This window comes from Rutidosis leptorrhynchoides, chromosome 4 (assembly GCF_046630445.1).
Source record: "Rutidosis leptorrhynchoides isolate AG116_Rl617_1_P2 chromosome 4, CSIRO_AGI_Rlap_v1, whole genome shotgun sequence".
NCBI classification, from domain to species: Eukaryota; Viridiplantae; Streptophyta; class Magnoliopsida; order Asterales; family Asteraceae; genus Rutidosis; species Rutidosis leptorrhynchoides.
In genome coordinates, this window is record NC_092336.1 from 641277098 (window position 1) to 641291761 (window position 14664).

A 14664-nucleotide genomic window follows, 5' to 3' on the forward strand; every position below is an offset into this window, starting at 1 on the left:
GATGTTCCCAATAATATTCATCGTGATGAATGTTATTCTTCGAGCGTTTTTTTTTCGTCTTATGTGAAGTTTGTTTCAAAATTTAGCCAGATTTAGAGTTTAGGGTTTAGTGTTTTAGTCCCTAAATCCAAAACTCTACTCTAGACCGTTCGTGTTAAAAACTAAATCTAAACCATAAACCTTAATTTTTAAACCCTAAAAAAACACTCGAAAAATAACATGCATCACGATGAATGTTATTAGAAACATTTATCGATGAATGATATTTCTTCGAGTGTTTTCTTGTCAAAATATTAACATTTATCACAAAGTGCTTATTTTTTAATGTCTATATTTTCAGGTGATTTTAATGTTTATAAAAAAAAATTATTTCTTTCCAAAAAAGTGCTTTCTTCTTTAATAAATCTCAAGAAAAGATTATAAAGGGTTATATAACAACAATAAATTCTAACTAGGAGTATGTTTACTTCTAGTTTTAATCCTTTAAAAGCCATAAATTCAAATGTTATCAAACAAGTCACTTTTCTTAATTAAAGACGAATAAATTAAAAATACCATTCATTCTTAAGTCTTTCAAAACCACCAAATAGAAGTTGTCACGATACGATAGAATACATTTTTGCTTGTAACAGGCGTGTTGAAGTCATTGACTCAATCAAGAAGATCAACAATGGTGGCAATATTTTTTTTTTTTTTTTTTTTTTTTAAAGCAACAAACTTTTCATTACTATTAACAATAGGTACAAGAATACAAGAAGTATGTGAGGCATGCTTAAAAAAGAAATAATGGAATCAGAAAATCGAATATAGCGAAACTAAAACAGTTTACAATCCTGTACAATGGTGGCAATATTAAATCATAAAATAGTTAGAAGTTCTTATTTTCAAATGTATCAATTTACTCATTGTCAGTTTTGATTGACACAATTTAAGTCCATCCTTTTGAGAAAAATTAATCATTACAAAAGTGATGAAATCAAAGGTTTTATAATATACACTACATAATGTTAAAGTACAAAATACTATATACGTTTCTAAATCCATCTTTAAGAATCAGGTTCACCTTAACTACACATAAAATAAAAAATGATATATAAACTCTTGCAACAGTAAAAATAAAATTATTATATATTACTTCGTATGTTTTTTATTTCATGGAATGGGATCCAATGATAAACATTAAAGTCCATTAAATGTCACATGTTATTAAGACTTTGGAAGCAAGTAATATTTAATCGATAGAGCCATAAAGGGGTTGAAAACGATTATAATAATCTTGACAATAATACGGTGATTAAATAATAGTCATCACTCATGCGGATCATATCATATTGATGAATGAATGGAAGTCTACCTATACGACATATTTGCCTTGACAATGTTGTAGATATTTATATTTATTAATGAAAATGTTGATTGAATAAAACCAGTAAATAAAGTGTTACATAAAATAAGAATCAAGGGATCATGCGTGCGAGAGAAAAAATTAGTGTATCACATCCAATTAATATGTTGTGTTACCATTCCTATAACTAAATTATTTTTCATACGAAGCTAACTTTGACAAATTGTCAACTACGTCAAGCTGCTTGAAGATAAATGGTTATAATATTAAACTAATAATACGCCTACTTCAACTCTTAAATAAAAAAACATAAAATATTTACTTAAAGCCTCGAAAATCATTTTTCATAACTTTCTGTATAGTTTTTTTCCCCCTTATGATTATTCACTCATTAATAATTAATGGATTATAATTTGTAATCTTAATTATAATTAACTAACTTTATAACAAACGATTAAACTACCTATAACCTACTCTTAACCTACACGATCCATTAAAGTATACGTTTTAAGAGCTTATGGGTCACCAAACCATTTTTCCGGAATTAAAGCTTCATTCTTATGGGCATCCCAACTAGTGTCCAAGATTTAAAGGAAACCTCTTTCATTGCTCTTGTAAATGTGTCCTTAAACAACTTATAATTTATTTTAATTTAGATGTGTCCTTAAACAACTTATAATTTATTTTAATTTAGATGTAAATGTAAATAATAAATAAATGTAAGTAAATAAAAGTATAATATGTAACAATTAATCAAATAGAGATAGTCTTCCAATTCCATCCATCACTGACTCAATAATTTTGGTATTACCAGAGAAGTGGGTCACACATGTCATTACTTTAAACATCAATGTCTCCTCAAGTTTTTGTTTTTCTTGTTCACTTGACTGTTATTTTCTGATACCCTTCTTCCTTTTGGCTCTTCTTTATTGTTGTTTTTAGACATCAAATTAATTAATAGTAATATAAACAGTATGGTACAAATAATGTGATCCGATTACCTTTGCAGGCTTTCTTTCTTTGTTTTCTTTTTCATCTTTCCCTCATGCATTTCTTGTGAAATCTTTGACCAAAAGTGTTCCCTCAAAATCATCTTTTGGGCTCTGATTTTGGTATAAAAGTTACCACATTTTCTTGCTTTATATCATTAAAAAATTGTATATTGTTAGTGGGTACTTGATTATTTCAGCAAACAAGGGAATTGGGATATTGGGTCTCTTTCATTTTGGGTAAAAGTGTTGATAAACATACTTTTTGGGCACTGATTTTGGAAAAACGTTACCACATTTTCTTAGTTTCAGATAATTTATTGAAAAACAAAATAGAATCTGTTAGTGGGTGTAAAATTATTTGATCAAATAAGGAAATTGGCAGTTGGGTTCTTTTCCATTTTGGGTTAATCTTGCTATCTTCAGCAATTTTAATTTTTTTTTTTTTTTTTTTTGTTGGTAAATATTTTTAGTGCTTGAAAAATGATGAAGAGGCAAAAGAGTAGTACAGTTAGAGAACATCATGCAGGGGAGAGAGTTGTGCTAATTGCTGTGAAAGCAACCAAAGAAATTTCAAAAAATGCTTTGATTTGGGCTTTGACCCATGTCGTTCAACCTGGTGACTGTGCTAAGTTGCTGGTGCTCATCCCTGCTCACACTCCAAGTAATCCACTTTAACACAATTTAATCTGTTTGCGGTTTAAGTTGGCTTAATCATCTTTCTTTGATCTTGCATATGTACAAGTTTGACTTCAATTTTGACTTGTTAGGGTTTATCAGTCAATATCTATAATTCAAGTTGGTAAGCTCAAAAGTCATTTTTAATGAGCTTACTGGCTTATTGTTTAGTGTATGGTAGATAGAAATTCAAATAGGCAAGGGTGTTTTCATGACTAGAATCTACAAAGTAAATGCTATTGTTGATTTTTTAGGTCATAAATTATGGAAATTTTCGAAATTCAATAGCGATTGCTCTACGGGGCAATGGAAATCTCATTCGGGTGATATTAGAGATCAGAGAGACGATATCACCGAATCGTGCGCTCAAATGATGCTTCAACTCCATAATATATATGATTCAGACAAGGTGAGCCTAGTTAGTCAATTATGCATTTTTATTGCTGTTTTTTTATTTATAGATTCATGCTTAATTGTCTACTTAATTTCCTCTTGGTTAATGATTTTTGGTAGATAAAAATGAAAATAAAGGTCATTTCTGGCACCCTTGCTGGAGCTGTGGCTGCTGAAGCAAAGAAAACTCGAACGCAATGGGTTGTTTTGGATAAGTAAGTAAGAATACAAAACGATAGCGTTTGTTCGTTCAAAATGCTGGTCAAAATTTTGAATCTTTGGTGTTTGTTTTCCTATTTTGTCGACTAATAAATGTTTATATCATGATATGTGATGACAGGAACATGAAGAAAGAGGCGAAAGTATGCATTGACCAACTAGAATGCAATGTCGTTGTGATGAAAAAAACCCGCCCAAAAGTACTTCGCTTGAATTTAGTTGGATCACCAACAAAAGAGCCTGAACCATTAACTTCTCGTGTAGACACACACTCAGATTGTTTTAAAGAAAATGAACATGTTTGGAATACAACTAAAGTCCCAAACGTGACTCCCGTAAGCAGTCCTGAACATTCATCGTTCACCACAACCGAACATAAAACATCTTCTTTGTCAAGTTCAGAGCTCGGTTTCTCTCCGTTTTTGGTAGCTGATCACGATTGGGATACAAAGAAAGATGAGTTTCTTGATGAATCTGATTCTGATACCAATAGCGAGAATTTGAGTTCTTCGCCATCACCAAGTTTATGTTCTCCATGGATGGCTGATGTTTATTGTTCTTCAGATGAATTTTTTAAAGAAAAAACTTTTAAATCCAACGAAAAAATCTATAACAATCCGATTACGGATGCACTTCGTTTAAAATTCACCGAGCTTGACCACCAACTTGAAAAGTCAAACAAGAATATGAGGGAGATTATTCCAGTAACGAGACACCTACCTCCGAAATCTCCATCGCTTTGTACAATTTGTCAGCACAAAGCGCCTATGTTTGGGGTCCCACCAAAATGGTTCAGTTTTAGTGAGCTTGAAGACGCTACAGACGGGTTTTCGAAGACCAACTATTTGGCGGAAGGTGGGTACGGGTCGGTTCACCGAGGGGTTTTAAAAGATGGTCGAATGGTAGCGGTTAAACAACATAAGGTTGCTAGTACACAAGGGGATAATGAGTTTTTTTCAGAAGTTGAGGTTTTAAGCTGTGCACAACATCGAAATGTTGTGATGTTGATTGGATTTTGTGTGGAAGATGGACGGCGGTTGCTTGTTTATGAATATATTTGCAATGGTTCTTTAGATTCTCACCTCTATGGTACAAATCTTTATGTTTATCTACATTTAAAGGTGTCAATTTCAACCTATTCACTTATAAATGGGTTAATTTGGTTTACATTTAATCTTTGATCCATCTGATCCATCAAACAAGTCAAAGTAATTACTTAACCATAAATGTGACGGTTGAAAATGGGTAAAACACGATAAAAAGTGTTTGTGGGTTGGTTTAACCCGAGTTGACTTGCTTTGACTTGCATTAAATTAACTCTGTTAAAATGCAGGTTGTGATCACGGTGTATTGGAATGGTCTGCACGACAAAAGATTGCGATTGGTGCTGCTCGAGGTCTAAGATATCTTCATGAAGAATGCAGAGTAGGTTGTATAGTTCATCGGGATATGCGTCCAAACAACATACTACTAACTCATGATTTTGAAGCTTTGGTATGTGTTAATGTTACCTTGATGTTGAAAATAAGATATACACTTTGACTTTCAAACTCAAACCTAATGAGATCTTGTTTTGAGGCCAGGTTGGAGATTTTGGACTGGCGAGGTGGCAACCAGATGGCGAAACGGGTGTGGAAACGAGAATAATTGGAACGTTCGGGTAACTACATAACATATATGTTAGAATTTATAGTTACACTTATAACAGTAAGTGCAGGTAGAAGTGTCAAAATGGGAGGGTTGGGTATTTCTTTTTTTGTTATGGTCAAACGGACCTATTCTTTTTGGATATGTCAAGAACTAACATCACGTATATTCTTTTCTAACGGTTTTTTTTTTTTTTTTTTTGTATCTCTTTTGGTAGGTACTTGGCTCCAGAATACGCTCAAACTGGTGAAATTACAGAAAAGGCGGATGTATACTCATTCGGGGTAGTGTTGGTTGAGCTGATTACAGGACGAAAAGCTGTTGATATAAACCGGCCCAAGGGCCAACAGTATCTTACAGAATGGGTACACTTCATCTTCTTTCTTTATTATTACGTAGTATTATTTATTTTTTTGTTGTTTTTGAAGTTCATTGTTTGGTATTTTTGATGAACAGGTGCGGCCATTACTCGAAGAAAATGCCATTACTGAGTTGATTGACCCGCGATTAAAAGACAGTTACTCCGAGTCAGCTGTTCAATGCATGTCACAATGTGCCTCGTTGTGCATCAGACGGGACCCATATTCGAGGCCAAGGATGTCTCAGGTATGTACCTTAATATCCTTCCTTTCTCATCAGCTGTTTTTTATATAACCATTGTTAGTGATCATTATTTTACTTCTGGTTCGTTTTCGATGTAAGAAACGAATACTTAGGCCATTAATTAAACACCATTTTATTAATTTCATTCTAGAAAGAAAACAATTGAAGCGTAAAAAATGTCGTGATAAACGTACTTGGTATGAAAGGATTATAATCGATGATTTGATGAAGAACTCGGATGTAGACGAGGAGGATCTCAACGATTGTTCATGCTCGGGCTCGGACTCAGACTCAGACTCAGATTCGGACTCGAACTCGGACTCATTGTAGATTATGTTTGGGCTTCGAATTGTGCAGTTGTAGGACGATTTGGAAATTATTCTCGCGACTAGCCCTATGCTTGTTAGTTTTTGGATCATTTGTGGTGGTTTGTCGGGGCAGTTTAGTCATTTTGGTCGTGATATTTTTCTAGTTTTGTCGCGGGGCTTAGTTAGATCGTTTTTTGTCTGAATGTGAGGTTTTTTTTCGTGGTTTATTTGTATTTGCTAGCTGCTTGCTAGTTGTTTGTTCTTTTTTATTGATAATATTTTACTTCTTATTATTTAAAAAAAAAAAAATTATTATCGTATGTATATGCATGCAGGTGCTCATGATGTTGGAGAATGATGATTTCAAGTGATTCTGGCCACATTTTTCAGTCAGACGGTTGCTGGAGCAGTAGTTTTAGTACAAATGGTTCATGGATTGTTGAGAAATAAACATGCTATGCATTTATTGGAAATTTGGAATACATGTACATATATAATTAAACATAATTTTTTTATATATATATGACCGTTGGATTTGGGGACCGTTAAAGGGGGACTTTGGGGAGGGTGGTGATGTACGGAATCTGAAGTGGTGTGGGCCGTGTTGCAGAATGAAGTGGTTCGACCTATTTAATTGGTTAAATTGTTTGGACCCAAAACAAAGGAGGTCTATGTATTGTTATTGGGCTCCACGGAACAGGCTAAATTCCAAACTTGCATATATGAATTTTGCTAATTATTTTACTTGTATAACATATACTCCTTAATACTAATTAAATCTTGTGCATATTCTTGAACTTACATATATCATTTTTCAAAAGGAAAACATATGCAGAGTGTCGGTAACCATCAACGATAAGGGATCTTATTCGATTTGAATTATGGATGTAGGGGTTCAATCGTTTATTTATTAAAATGCATGGGGTAAATATGTAACTTTTTTGTAAAATTTCAAAACTCGTCCCCAATGTCTCATTTTTCAGAAAAGTCTGCTTCAGCCCTCAGAGTACAGCGGCAGGTCGCCGTTGGTCTACTCCGGTCAATTTTCCGTCGAAGGCTCTGTACTATCCACTGTAAAACTCTCTCTCTCTCTCTCTCTCTCTCTAAATTTCATATCTTTTTGACATCTTTTGTGTGTTTTTACAAAATAGTTAATGGTAATTAGTTTACGGATGTTCGTAAAGACATTAATGATACTGAAACAAACCCTAGTTTCATACATTTTTCTTCGGTTGTTCATCATAATTTGAGTTTAGGTCGGGTATGCTAATATATTAACTACTCCGAATGTAATATAATATATTCTGATTCGTGCTTGCTAATAGCTGCTGAGTTAGCTTTTATCTACTTTGAAAAAAGTCGACAAAAAGTACTCGGTGACAATAGTAATTTATATTTTGCCAGAGTGATAAAATTATAAAAAGTAGAAATTAAACATAGTGATAGAAATCTATTACAGTAGCTTGTAGGAACACCGAACTGGGAGATAAATGCATATTGATGAGGTTATTTCAGTTTGTTAATTCAATATAATGTACAATGACGAGAGGTGGCAAGTCGGTGGGTTTGGTTGGGTAACGGTCAAAATCGGCATATCATATTATTTCTGTGATATTATTGATATTTTGAATAAAGTGATTTAGGACAATTGATGCACTATATATACATGTGTGGCTTTCAACCCGTTTCCTTTTTAGGTTTTTTTCTTCGTTTTGCCCGTTAGAGATAAAACATAGTACTTGAACGATTCACAAGTAAACGGGTTGAAATTACCACCTCTACTAAACATTGTATTTCTAGTCGTAATTCTTATATGTATGCTATAATGGCACTATGTTATGATCAAACAGCGTGGTGGTGGTTGGAGATAACATTCTTGGGCTAACAATAGTGGATTGCAACAATGTAATTGGTCATCAGGCTGTGGTTGGCATCAAATGACAGGACATGAAGTTTAAGGTAGTTGGTTGATCATTATTAGACATGAGCATATATGATTATATACTATTATAAACAATTATTGTGGGTAAGCTCCATATTTTTGTCAAGCAGGTAGTGAATGCTTTCTTCAAGTTGGTGATATCAATGAGATCAGACAACATGTTTCTATCTATCGATCTTCAAAGCCTTGTGACAGAACAGTATGTGAATATGTTTTCCCTTTTTGCTATTTACAAACTTAAGTTAATCTGATTCTCCCATTTTCATGGCGTCTCAATTTTATTTTACTATTTCTTTAACAACAACAACAACAACAACAACAAAACCCAATACCACATGTGTGGTGTATGGGGGAGGTTAGATGTAGACAATCCTTCCCCTATCTTTGAATAAAGAGAAGTCATTCCTCCACCCAGAGTGATACACTCCAAGAAGTAGAGAAAGTCCTCCCTCTCTCTCTTCGACTGATAAAGAGATCGCTTCCGAATGGACCTCCGGCCGATAAGTAGGAAAATTTTTTTATAGAAAGATTAAAAAAAAATAAAAAAAAAAATAAAACATGAGACTCCATGAAAATGGTAGATCAAATTTCCATGAGTTTTAAATCTTGCACATTCAGTTTAGGCTCTAAGCGGAGGTCCAATCGGAAGCAATCTCTCTATTAGAGGGGTGACTTTCTCTACATTTGAGAGTGTTTTCACTCTGGGTGAAAAAACTTGTTTTTATTCTCGGATAGGGGAAGGATTGTCTACATCTCACCTCCCCCATACACCACTCATTGTGGTATTGGGTTTTGTCGTTGTTGTTGTAAACTTAAGTTAATCTGGTTTCGGAATAAAAAGATTGATAACATCTAAATAAAGTATGAAAAAGTTTGGAAAATAAGCGAGAACTTGTTTTTCATTTTGGCAAAAAAAAAAAAAAAAAAAAAAATCTTCTCATGGGATCTAAGTCATATATAGCCCACGATTGCAAAGTGGGTTGCAACAAAATTTTGCAAATAACACCCTCTTTGCAGACCGACCATGTATCGGTGGCGGTTAGTACCTTGTAACAATGTAATTGTTCTTGGTAGAAAGGATCCCATAGAAAAGACAAACTATCTATGTTCAAATGTATGCTTCATTCTGACCATTATGAGTGGCTTAATTAGGGTCATATCTATTTCTAACGCAGTCAAATAGGTAACATAGGAGAGAACAGATAGTTGGAAAGGAAATGGATCAATTGGTTTGTGAGTTGCTCAAAGTGTATTTTTATTGCATACAACCTCCCGAATCAGTTAAAAAGTTTAGATTTATTTTTAAGTAGTTTAAATGTTATTATTGTTAGTGCATGTAATCCCTAGTTGTAGGTGAATTGTCGTTAATACATTCGGTCATGTAATAACGTTTACTTTGTGAATATTGATTCAATACGTGTGTGTGTGCGCTTTAATATTCACTAAATCAATATGTTAAACTGCATACACAGTCGACCGAGTGTGTCCACACACTCGACCGATTGTGTGACTCAGTCGACCGACTGTGTCTGATATGCAGTATATATACGGGTTGAAACCTCATAACGAGGTTACACATTCTAATAACCCTAATCCGTTTGTCTTTCGTCTCAGTCGACCCCGATACCAAATACCACCGAATTACTACGTTTAGGAGTCGTTCTAATCTAGATTCAACCCTAGGTTCGACTAATTCGACCCTGATACGACCCAATTCGCGGTTTAACATCGTTCTAGTGATTTCCGCCACTAGATCGTAATACAAGCGACCTAAGATCCCTAGAAACATCGTCTACAATTATCAACACTATCCTCTTGAAATGCTTTTATTTCTATATGTGTGTTTGTTACCATGCTAAATTTGATTGGATTGGAGTCATTAAGGCTTTATCTTATTATTATATGTATGGTAGTTGAACAGTTTTATGTTTGTAATCTTTCTTTTGTAACAAGTACTTGATAGATTACTTGATTTAATAATACCGGTAAAGTTGTAAAGATGCATCCAAGTACAAAAGTGTTGGAATTTAGTTTAGTATTAAAATGGTATTGTACTTCTTTAGAGCCATTAATAAGATCAAAGTGCTCTTTGTACAACGAAAAGTATCAAGATTTGGCCCTAGTAATCTAGCATAAGTGCTTCTCCACATGGGATATGCATGAAAGCCAGTAGCATCGTCATAAAAATAAATAATTTTAGGCTAGGATTATCAGTGCTTAAAGATTGTGTGCTTTTACATTTTAGATAGCATAGTATTAGGTAAATAAGATTGTAATCATGATACCATGATATAACGGATGATGAGAATTATTGAAAAAGGTGTTTAGATGGGTGTAAACTACTTTAACTTATCCATTTCTTTAGTCAACATATTGTCTTATTAGATGATCTTGATTTTTATTCTTCAACTTGTAATGATCATTACTTCCAAACGTTCTTTCTAGATACAATTCAATCTTTGATTTGCTAGAAGTGTTAATCCATTATCAATCATATAATGAGTTTCATCTTCAGTTTTGATGTTCATACATACAACAAGTATAACGTGGGCATACGGGTTATTAATGGTTAAGCAGATGTTTCTCTGTTCAGGCTACCTACCAGGGGAAAGGGAGTAATTTTTACTTAAATGTATGCGAGTACGCGGTCTGATCAGACTATCCCTTGACCGTTCCGACCCTTTTATCTGGCTGGCCACCTGCTATTGAGGTTTGAACGTATATCAAGACACTAACCACCAGACTATCTTGGAATGGTTTGGGCGTATTGGTTATCTCACATGCTTTTCATGTACTTGATGTATTGATAATGGTACCCGTATTTGAAGACTTTGATTTGATTTGATATGTCAAAAGGAATCAAGTTGTTAGTTTAAAAAACTAAAGTTGGCAAGTTGCTGTTTTATTTATGTTGATTTCATACGATGACAAACTCACTCAAACTTTATGATTTGTGGAGTGTGGAGACTATCTTGTTTGGCCAATATGATTTAAGGTAAGAATTATCATATAGTTTTTGGAACAGTTAAACAATACTTTCTTTTGATTTAATTAAGATATCTCCAATATGTAGCATGATAATGACTAAATAATATTTAATAGAAGATAGAAGATATTATTTTGTCATGTTAAAGATGAGTTTAATTTGATTGGGTTGCGTATATGGTGTTGAAGATTCCTTGTTATAGTAATGCCAATTGTCATGCTTTTTTACATAAAGTAGATCACCCAATGACGTGATTTATGTGTGCATGGATCTCAATTGATATTTGAACTTGAATGCTTAAGAAATGTATTAAACAAATCATATGGAAATTAAGGTGTTCAACAGTTGTAAAACTTATTTATTTGTCTCACTTTATTTTACTAGTTAAATATCAAAGGGTCATTGACTTAGCGTAATCGAGTTGACCCTTTCAATTAAGAGATTATGGGTTCAGATTCGTTCAGGAACGGACATGTATATGTTCTATATGAAAATTCCGTATAAGTTTGCCTTTCAATTACTTGTACGAGAAATTATAATATTGGCTTCTAAACTACAAATGGGATGCTCATCTTTTTTCTTACCGAACAATCAATAAATAATGTGTCTATTGGAATGAAAGAAATTTAGACTATATGTTGTTTTTTATTTTGGTTTTGCTCAAGTGACTTAACTTGTACAATTTAGGATCATAACTCAAGTTGTAATAAAAGGTTAGGATCAAATCATATGAATGAAAGTAGCACATAAGAATAATTTCATCATGTTAGGTTCTAGAATGATTGTTGATAAAGAGAAGTACATAATCTTTCTCAATATATCTAAATTCTTACTTATTTTGTAGGATTATAACCCGAATTGCGTGCTTGGTCATGGTTACTCAAATTTACTATCAAACCACTATCAAACAATTGAAACAAACTTCCAATCTTGATGGCTGGTAGTCGTTTATTTGGGCATCATGTCACCACTGATTTGCTCAGGACAGCATTTGTAATCTATATGCTTATAACTTCTATGCTGTTAATGTAAAGATATTTTAACAAGTTATCACTTATTTGAGTCTTACTTCATTACTTTAATAACGCCGGCTGTTAGTGCAATATGAGAGGCTCAAGAATCCAATTGATTTAATTGTCTTTATTATTAGTTGACAATATATACTTATAAATTTATATTTAGCAATTAATGATGTAATTTAATATGGCACAACCCAAAAGGACAAAGAATGTTATTTCTGCGAAAGCTATTATGTGTATACAAATTAATCACAAACACACCATATCCTATCTTTTTATGGTACCCTTTTAGAGGCCAAATAATGCTTCAAGATTAAGTAGAAGGTTTTCTCTCTTTGGGCTATTTGGGATGGCGAGTGATTCGACCTCATACTCTGATGTACGCAACCCAACAGAATTACTTCCTGGCTATTTCCAATCCTTTTCTGACCACCACAAAATATTCGTCCTATTCGAGCCTAAGACCTCTTGCAATGAACTCAATGCCTCAACACTGAGCTATCTTGTGATGGTTATAATGCTTCAAGATTCTTATATACTCCGTATATTTTTTCCCTACAAATATGTGATTCTAGTCATAAAAATGAAATCTTTTTTGTTTTAGGTAAGAACCCAAACTGTAAAAAGGAATATTCATCCAATCGTTTATTCTTAGGTTTGCATCCATTGTTGCTAAAAACCCCACTTCCCACCACATATATATCATCATCATCATATATATATTTACCATTTTTCCAAACTTAACACTTCTATATCTTTCTCTCTTTAGGTGTGCTTGTTAGGTATTGGGTGATTGTGGGTCAATCTTATTAAAACTCTTTTTTTTTTTTTTTTTTTCTTTTTTTTCTTCAAAAGAAGTTTGAACAAAAATGGGGAGAAAATGCTCACATTGTGGAAACATAGGCCACAATTCAAGAACTTGCACTAGTTACAGTAGAGTCAATGTCAGCAGCACAATTCTGGTAGGAGGTAGTGGTGCAAGAGGATTAAGGCTATTTGGAGTTCAACTTGACTCACCACATTCAGTGGTCATGAAAACATGCCTTAGCATGGACTGTTTTCCTTCTTCTTCACCATTACCTTCTTCAGCTTCACATTCACCTTCATCTTCTTTATCTTCATCTCGAGTTTCACTTAACGACTTCAATTCTGATAAGAATGTGTCGGTTGGCTATCTCTCTGATGGTCTCATTGCAAGAACTCAAGAAAAAAAGAAGGGTATGCCAAATTACTAATAATCCAACATATATATAGTTACCTTCATGCATGAAGACTTAAAGTTAATTAACATGATGTTATGTGGTGTATGACATGCATGCATGTGGAAAACTTATATTGTCTTATGTTTAGGCATAATAAAATGTTGGTTTCAATTGTGTAACATTATTGACGTGGTTACACTATATATAGGTCAACCATGGTCTGAAGATGAACACCGACGTTTTCTAAGCGGACTCGAGAAGCTAGGAAAGGGTGATTGGAGAGGGATTTCAAGAAACTTTGTGACAACAAGAACCCCTACACAAGTTGCAAGTCATGCTCAAAAGTACTTCCTTCGTCAGGCGAGTCTCGTCAAGAAGAAACGTCGTTCCAGCCTCTTTGACTTGGGAGGTATTTTCGAACTAGCATGCATTGTAATGTTGTACCATGTACAGTTCAAATTGTACCAGTGTCTATCTTTAGGCTGTATGTGGCCAATGCCTATAAAGTATTCAACTTTCACCTCAATGCATTATGGGGTTCCTTTTTTAACCATACAAAAGTGAAATATGTGCTTAAAATTACCTTCTTGGTGATACAGGTGAGGGGGACTAACAACAAGAATTCACCACAACACAATTGCAGTTTGAGTCGAACAAGCTCAATTGATGGACATCAACAAGATCACAATGAGAATTATTCTTTGATAGACTTCAGTTTATCAAATCAAGATAATGTGTATTACAACTCAATGGTGAAATCCTATGAAACTGCAGCATCAATATGTTCACAAATGCATGCTTCTCCAAGTGGTACTATTGGCTCCAAAAGTGGTACTCTTGATTTAGAACTTACACTTGCTGCACCAAAGCCCATTGACCAAAACAAGTCATCTACTACTTGCCTCCACCTTGGACCAATCATTAGTGTAATTTAATTAGTTTTGAGTTTTAAATTTGCTGTATGTTAAAAGTATCTCACCATTGGTAATTAATTAAATTCAATTAGTATTAGAACTACGGAGTAGTATGTATTAGTACGGCCCAATTGTATATATGGGCTTAAGGTTTTTATTATTATTATTATTATTTATACCAAATTGTATATATAGTTAATCAATATGCAAAATAATTGGAGATTCATTATCATTATCTAAATGGTATTAGAGTATATTTTATCCTGAAAATTAATCCCCTGCCATGAGTTGATGTCTCTATGTTGCCCCCTCCAAATATTCATGGCAAACGTTGTAATCTCACCAAATCTATCTTCTTTATCCTTCTTTTAGCCAACCAATACACCTTAAATTTTTACGATTTCTCATAGACTTGTTTT

At 33.6% G+C, this 14664-nt stretch overlaps 2 protein-coding genes and 1 long non-coding RNA gene across 4 annotated transcripts; all 3 read left to right on the forward strand.

Annotated features, from left to right (window-relative positions):
- The first annotated feature begins 2302 nt into the window (after positions 1–2302).
- Positions 2303–6817, forward strand: LOC139904334 (inactive protein kinase SELMODRAFT_444075-like). Its single transcript, XM_071886270.1, has 9 exons — positions 2303–2998; positions 3267–3421; positions 3526–3620; positions 3746–4713; positions 4958–5118; positions 5208–5284; positions 5489–5636; positions 5728–5877; positions 6518–6817. The coding sequence occupies exons 1-9, from the start codon at positions 2818–2820 to the stop codon at positions 6551–6553; spliced, it is 1971 nt and encodes a 656-aa protein (XP_071742371.1). The 5' UTR covers positions 2303–2817; the 3' UTR covers positions 6554–6817.
- Positions 6818–7176: 359 nt separating this feature from the next.
- On the forward strand, positions 7177–12219 carry LOC139904336 (uncharacterized). Its single transcript, XR_011778738.1, has 5 exons — positions 7177–7255; positions 8033–8141; positions 8235–8323; positions 10718–11119; positions 11955–12219. It is a non-coding gene; the product is annotated as an uncharacterized lncRNA (long non-coding RNA).
- Positions 12220–12925: 706 nt separating this feature from the next.
- LOC139904335 (transcription factor MYBS3-like) lies at positions 12926–14454 on the forward strand. 2 transcript variants are annotated; one of them, XM_071886272.1, is made up of 3 exons: positions 12926–13347; positions 13540–13740; positions 13931–14093. In XM_071886272.1, exons 1-3 carry the CDS (start codon positions 12999–13001, stop codon positions 13942–13944), a joined length of 564 nt encoding a protein of 187 aa, XP_071742373.1. In that variant the 5' UTR covers positions 12926–12998; the 3' UTR covers positions 13945–14093. The 2 variants fall into 2 exon arrangements, with proteins under 2 accessions (XP_071742373.1, XP_071742372.1); XM_071886271.1 differs by having other exon boundaries at positions 12929–13347; positions 13540–13735; positions 13930–14454.
- The last annotated feature ends 210 nt before the right edge of the window (positions 14455–14664 follow it).

Bases quoted from the DNA above. Each gene is read 5' to 3' on its own strand.
- LOC139904335 (XM_071886271.1), top strand. From the start codon at position 12,999: ATGGGGAGAAAATGCTCACATTGTGGAAACATAGGCCACAATTCAAGA. The intron at 13,348-13,539 runs GTATGCCAAATT...CACTATATATAG, and splicing joins AACTCAAGAAAAAAAGAAGG to GTCAACCATGGTCTGAAGAT. The intron at 13,736-13,929 runs GGGAGGTATTTT...CTTGGTGATACA, and splicing joins CGTTCCAGCCTCTTTGACTT to GGTGAGGGGGACTAACAACA.
- LOC139904334 (XM_071886270.1), top strand. From the start codon at position 2,818: ATGATGAAGAGGCAAAAGAGTAGTACAGTTAGAGAACATCATGCAGGG. The intron at 2,999-3,266 runs GTAATCCACTTT...TTGATTTTTTAG, and splicing joins CATCCCTGCTCACACTCCAA to GTCATAAATTATGGAAATTT. The intron at 5,285-5,488 runs GTAACTACATAA...CTCTTTTGGTAG, and splicing joins AGAATAATTGGAACGTTCGG to GTACTTGGCTCCAGAATACG.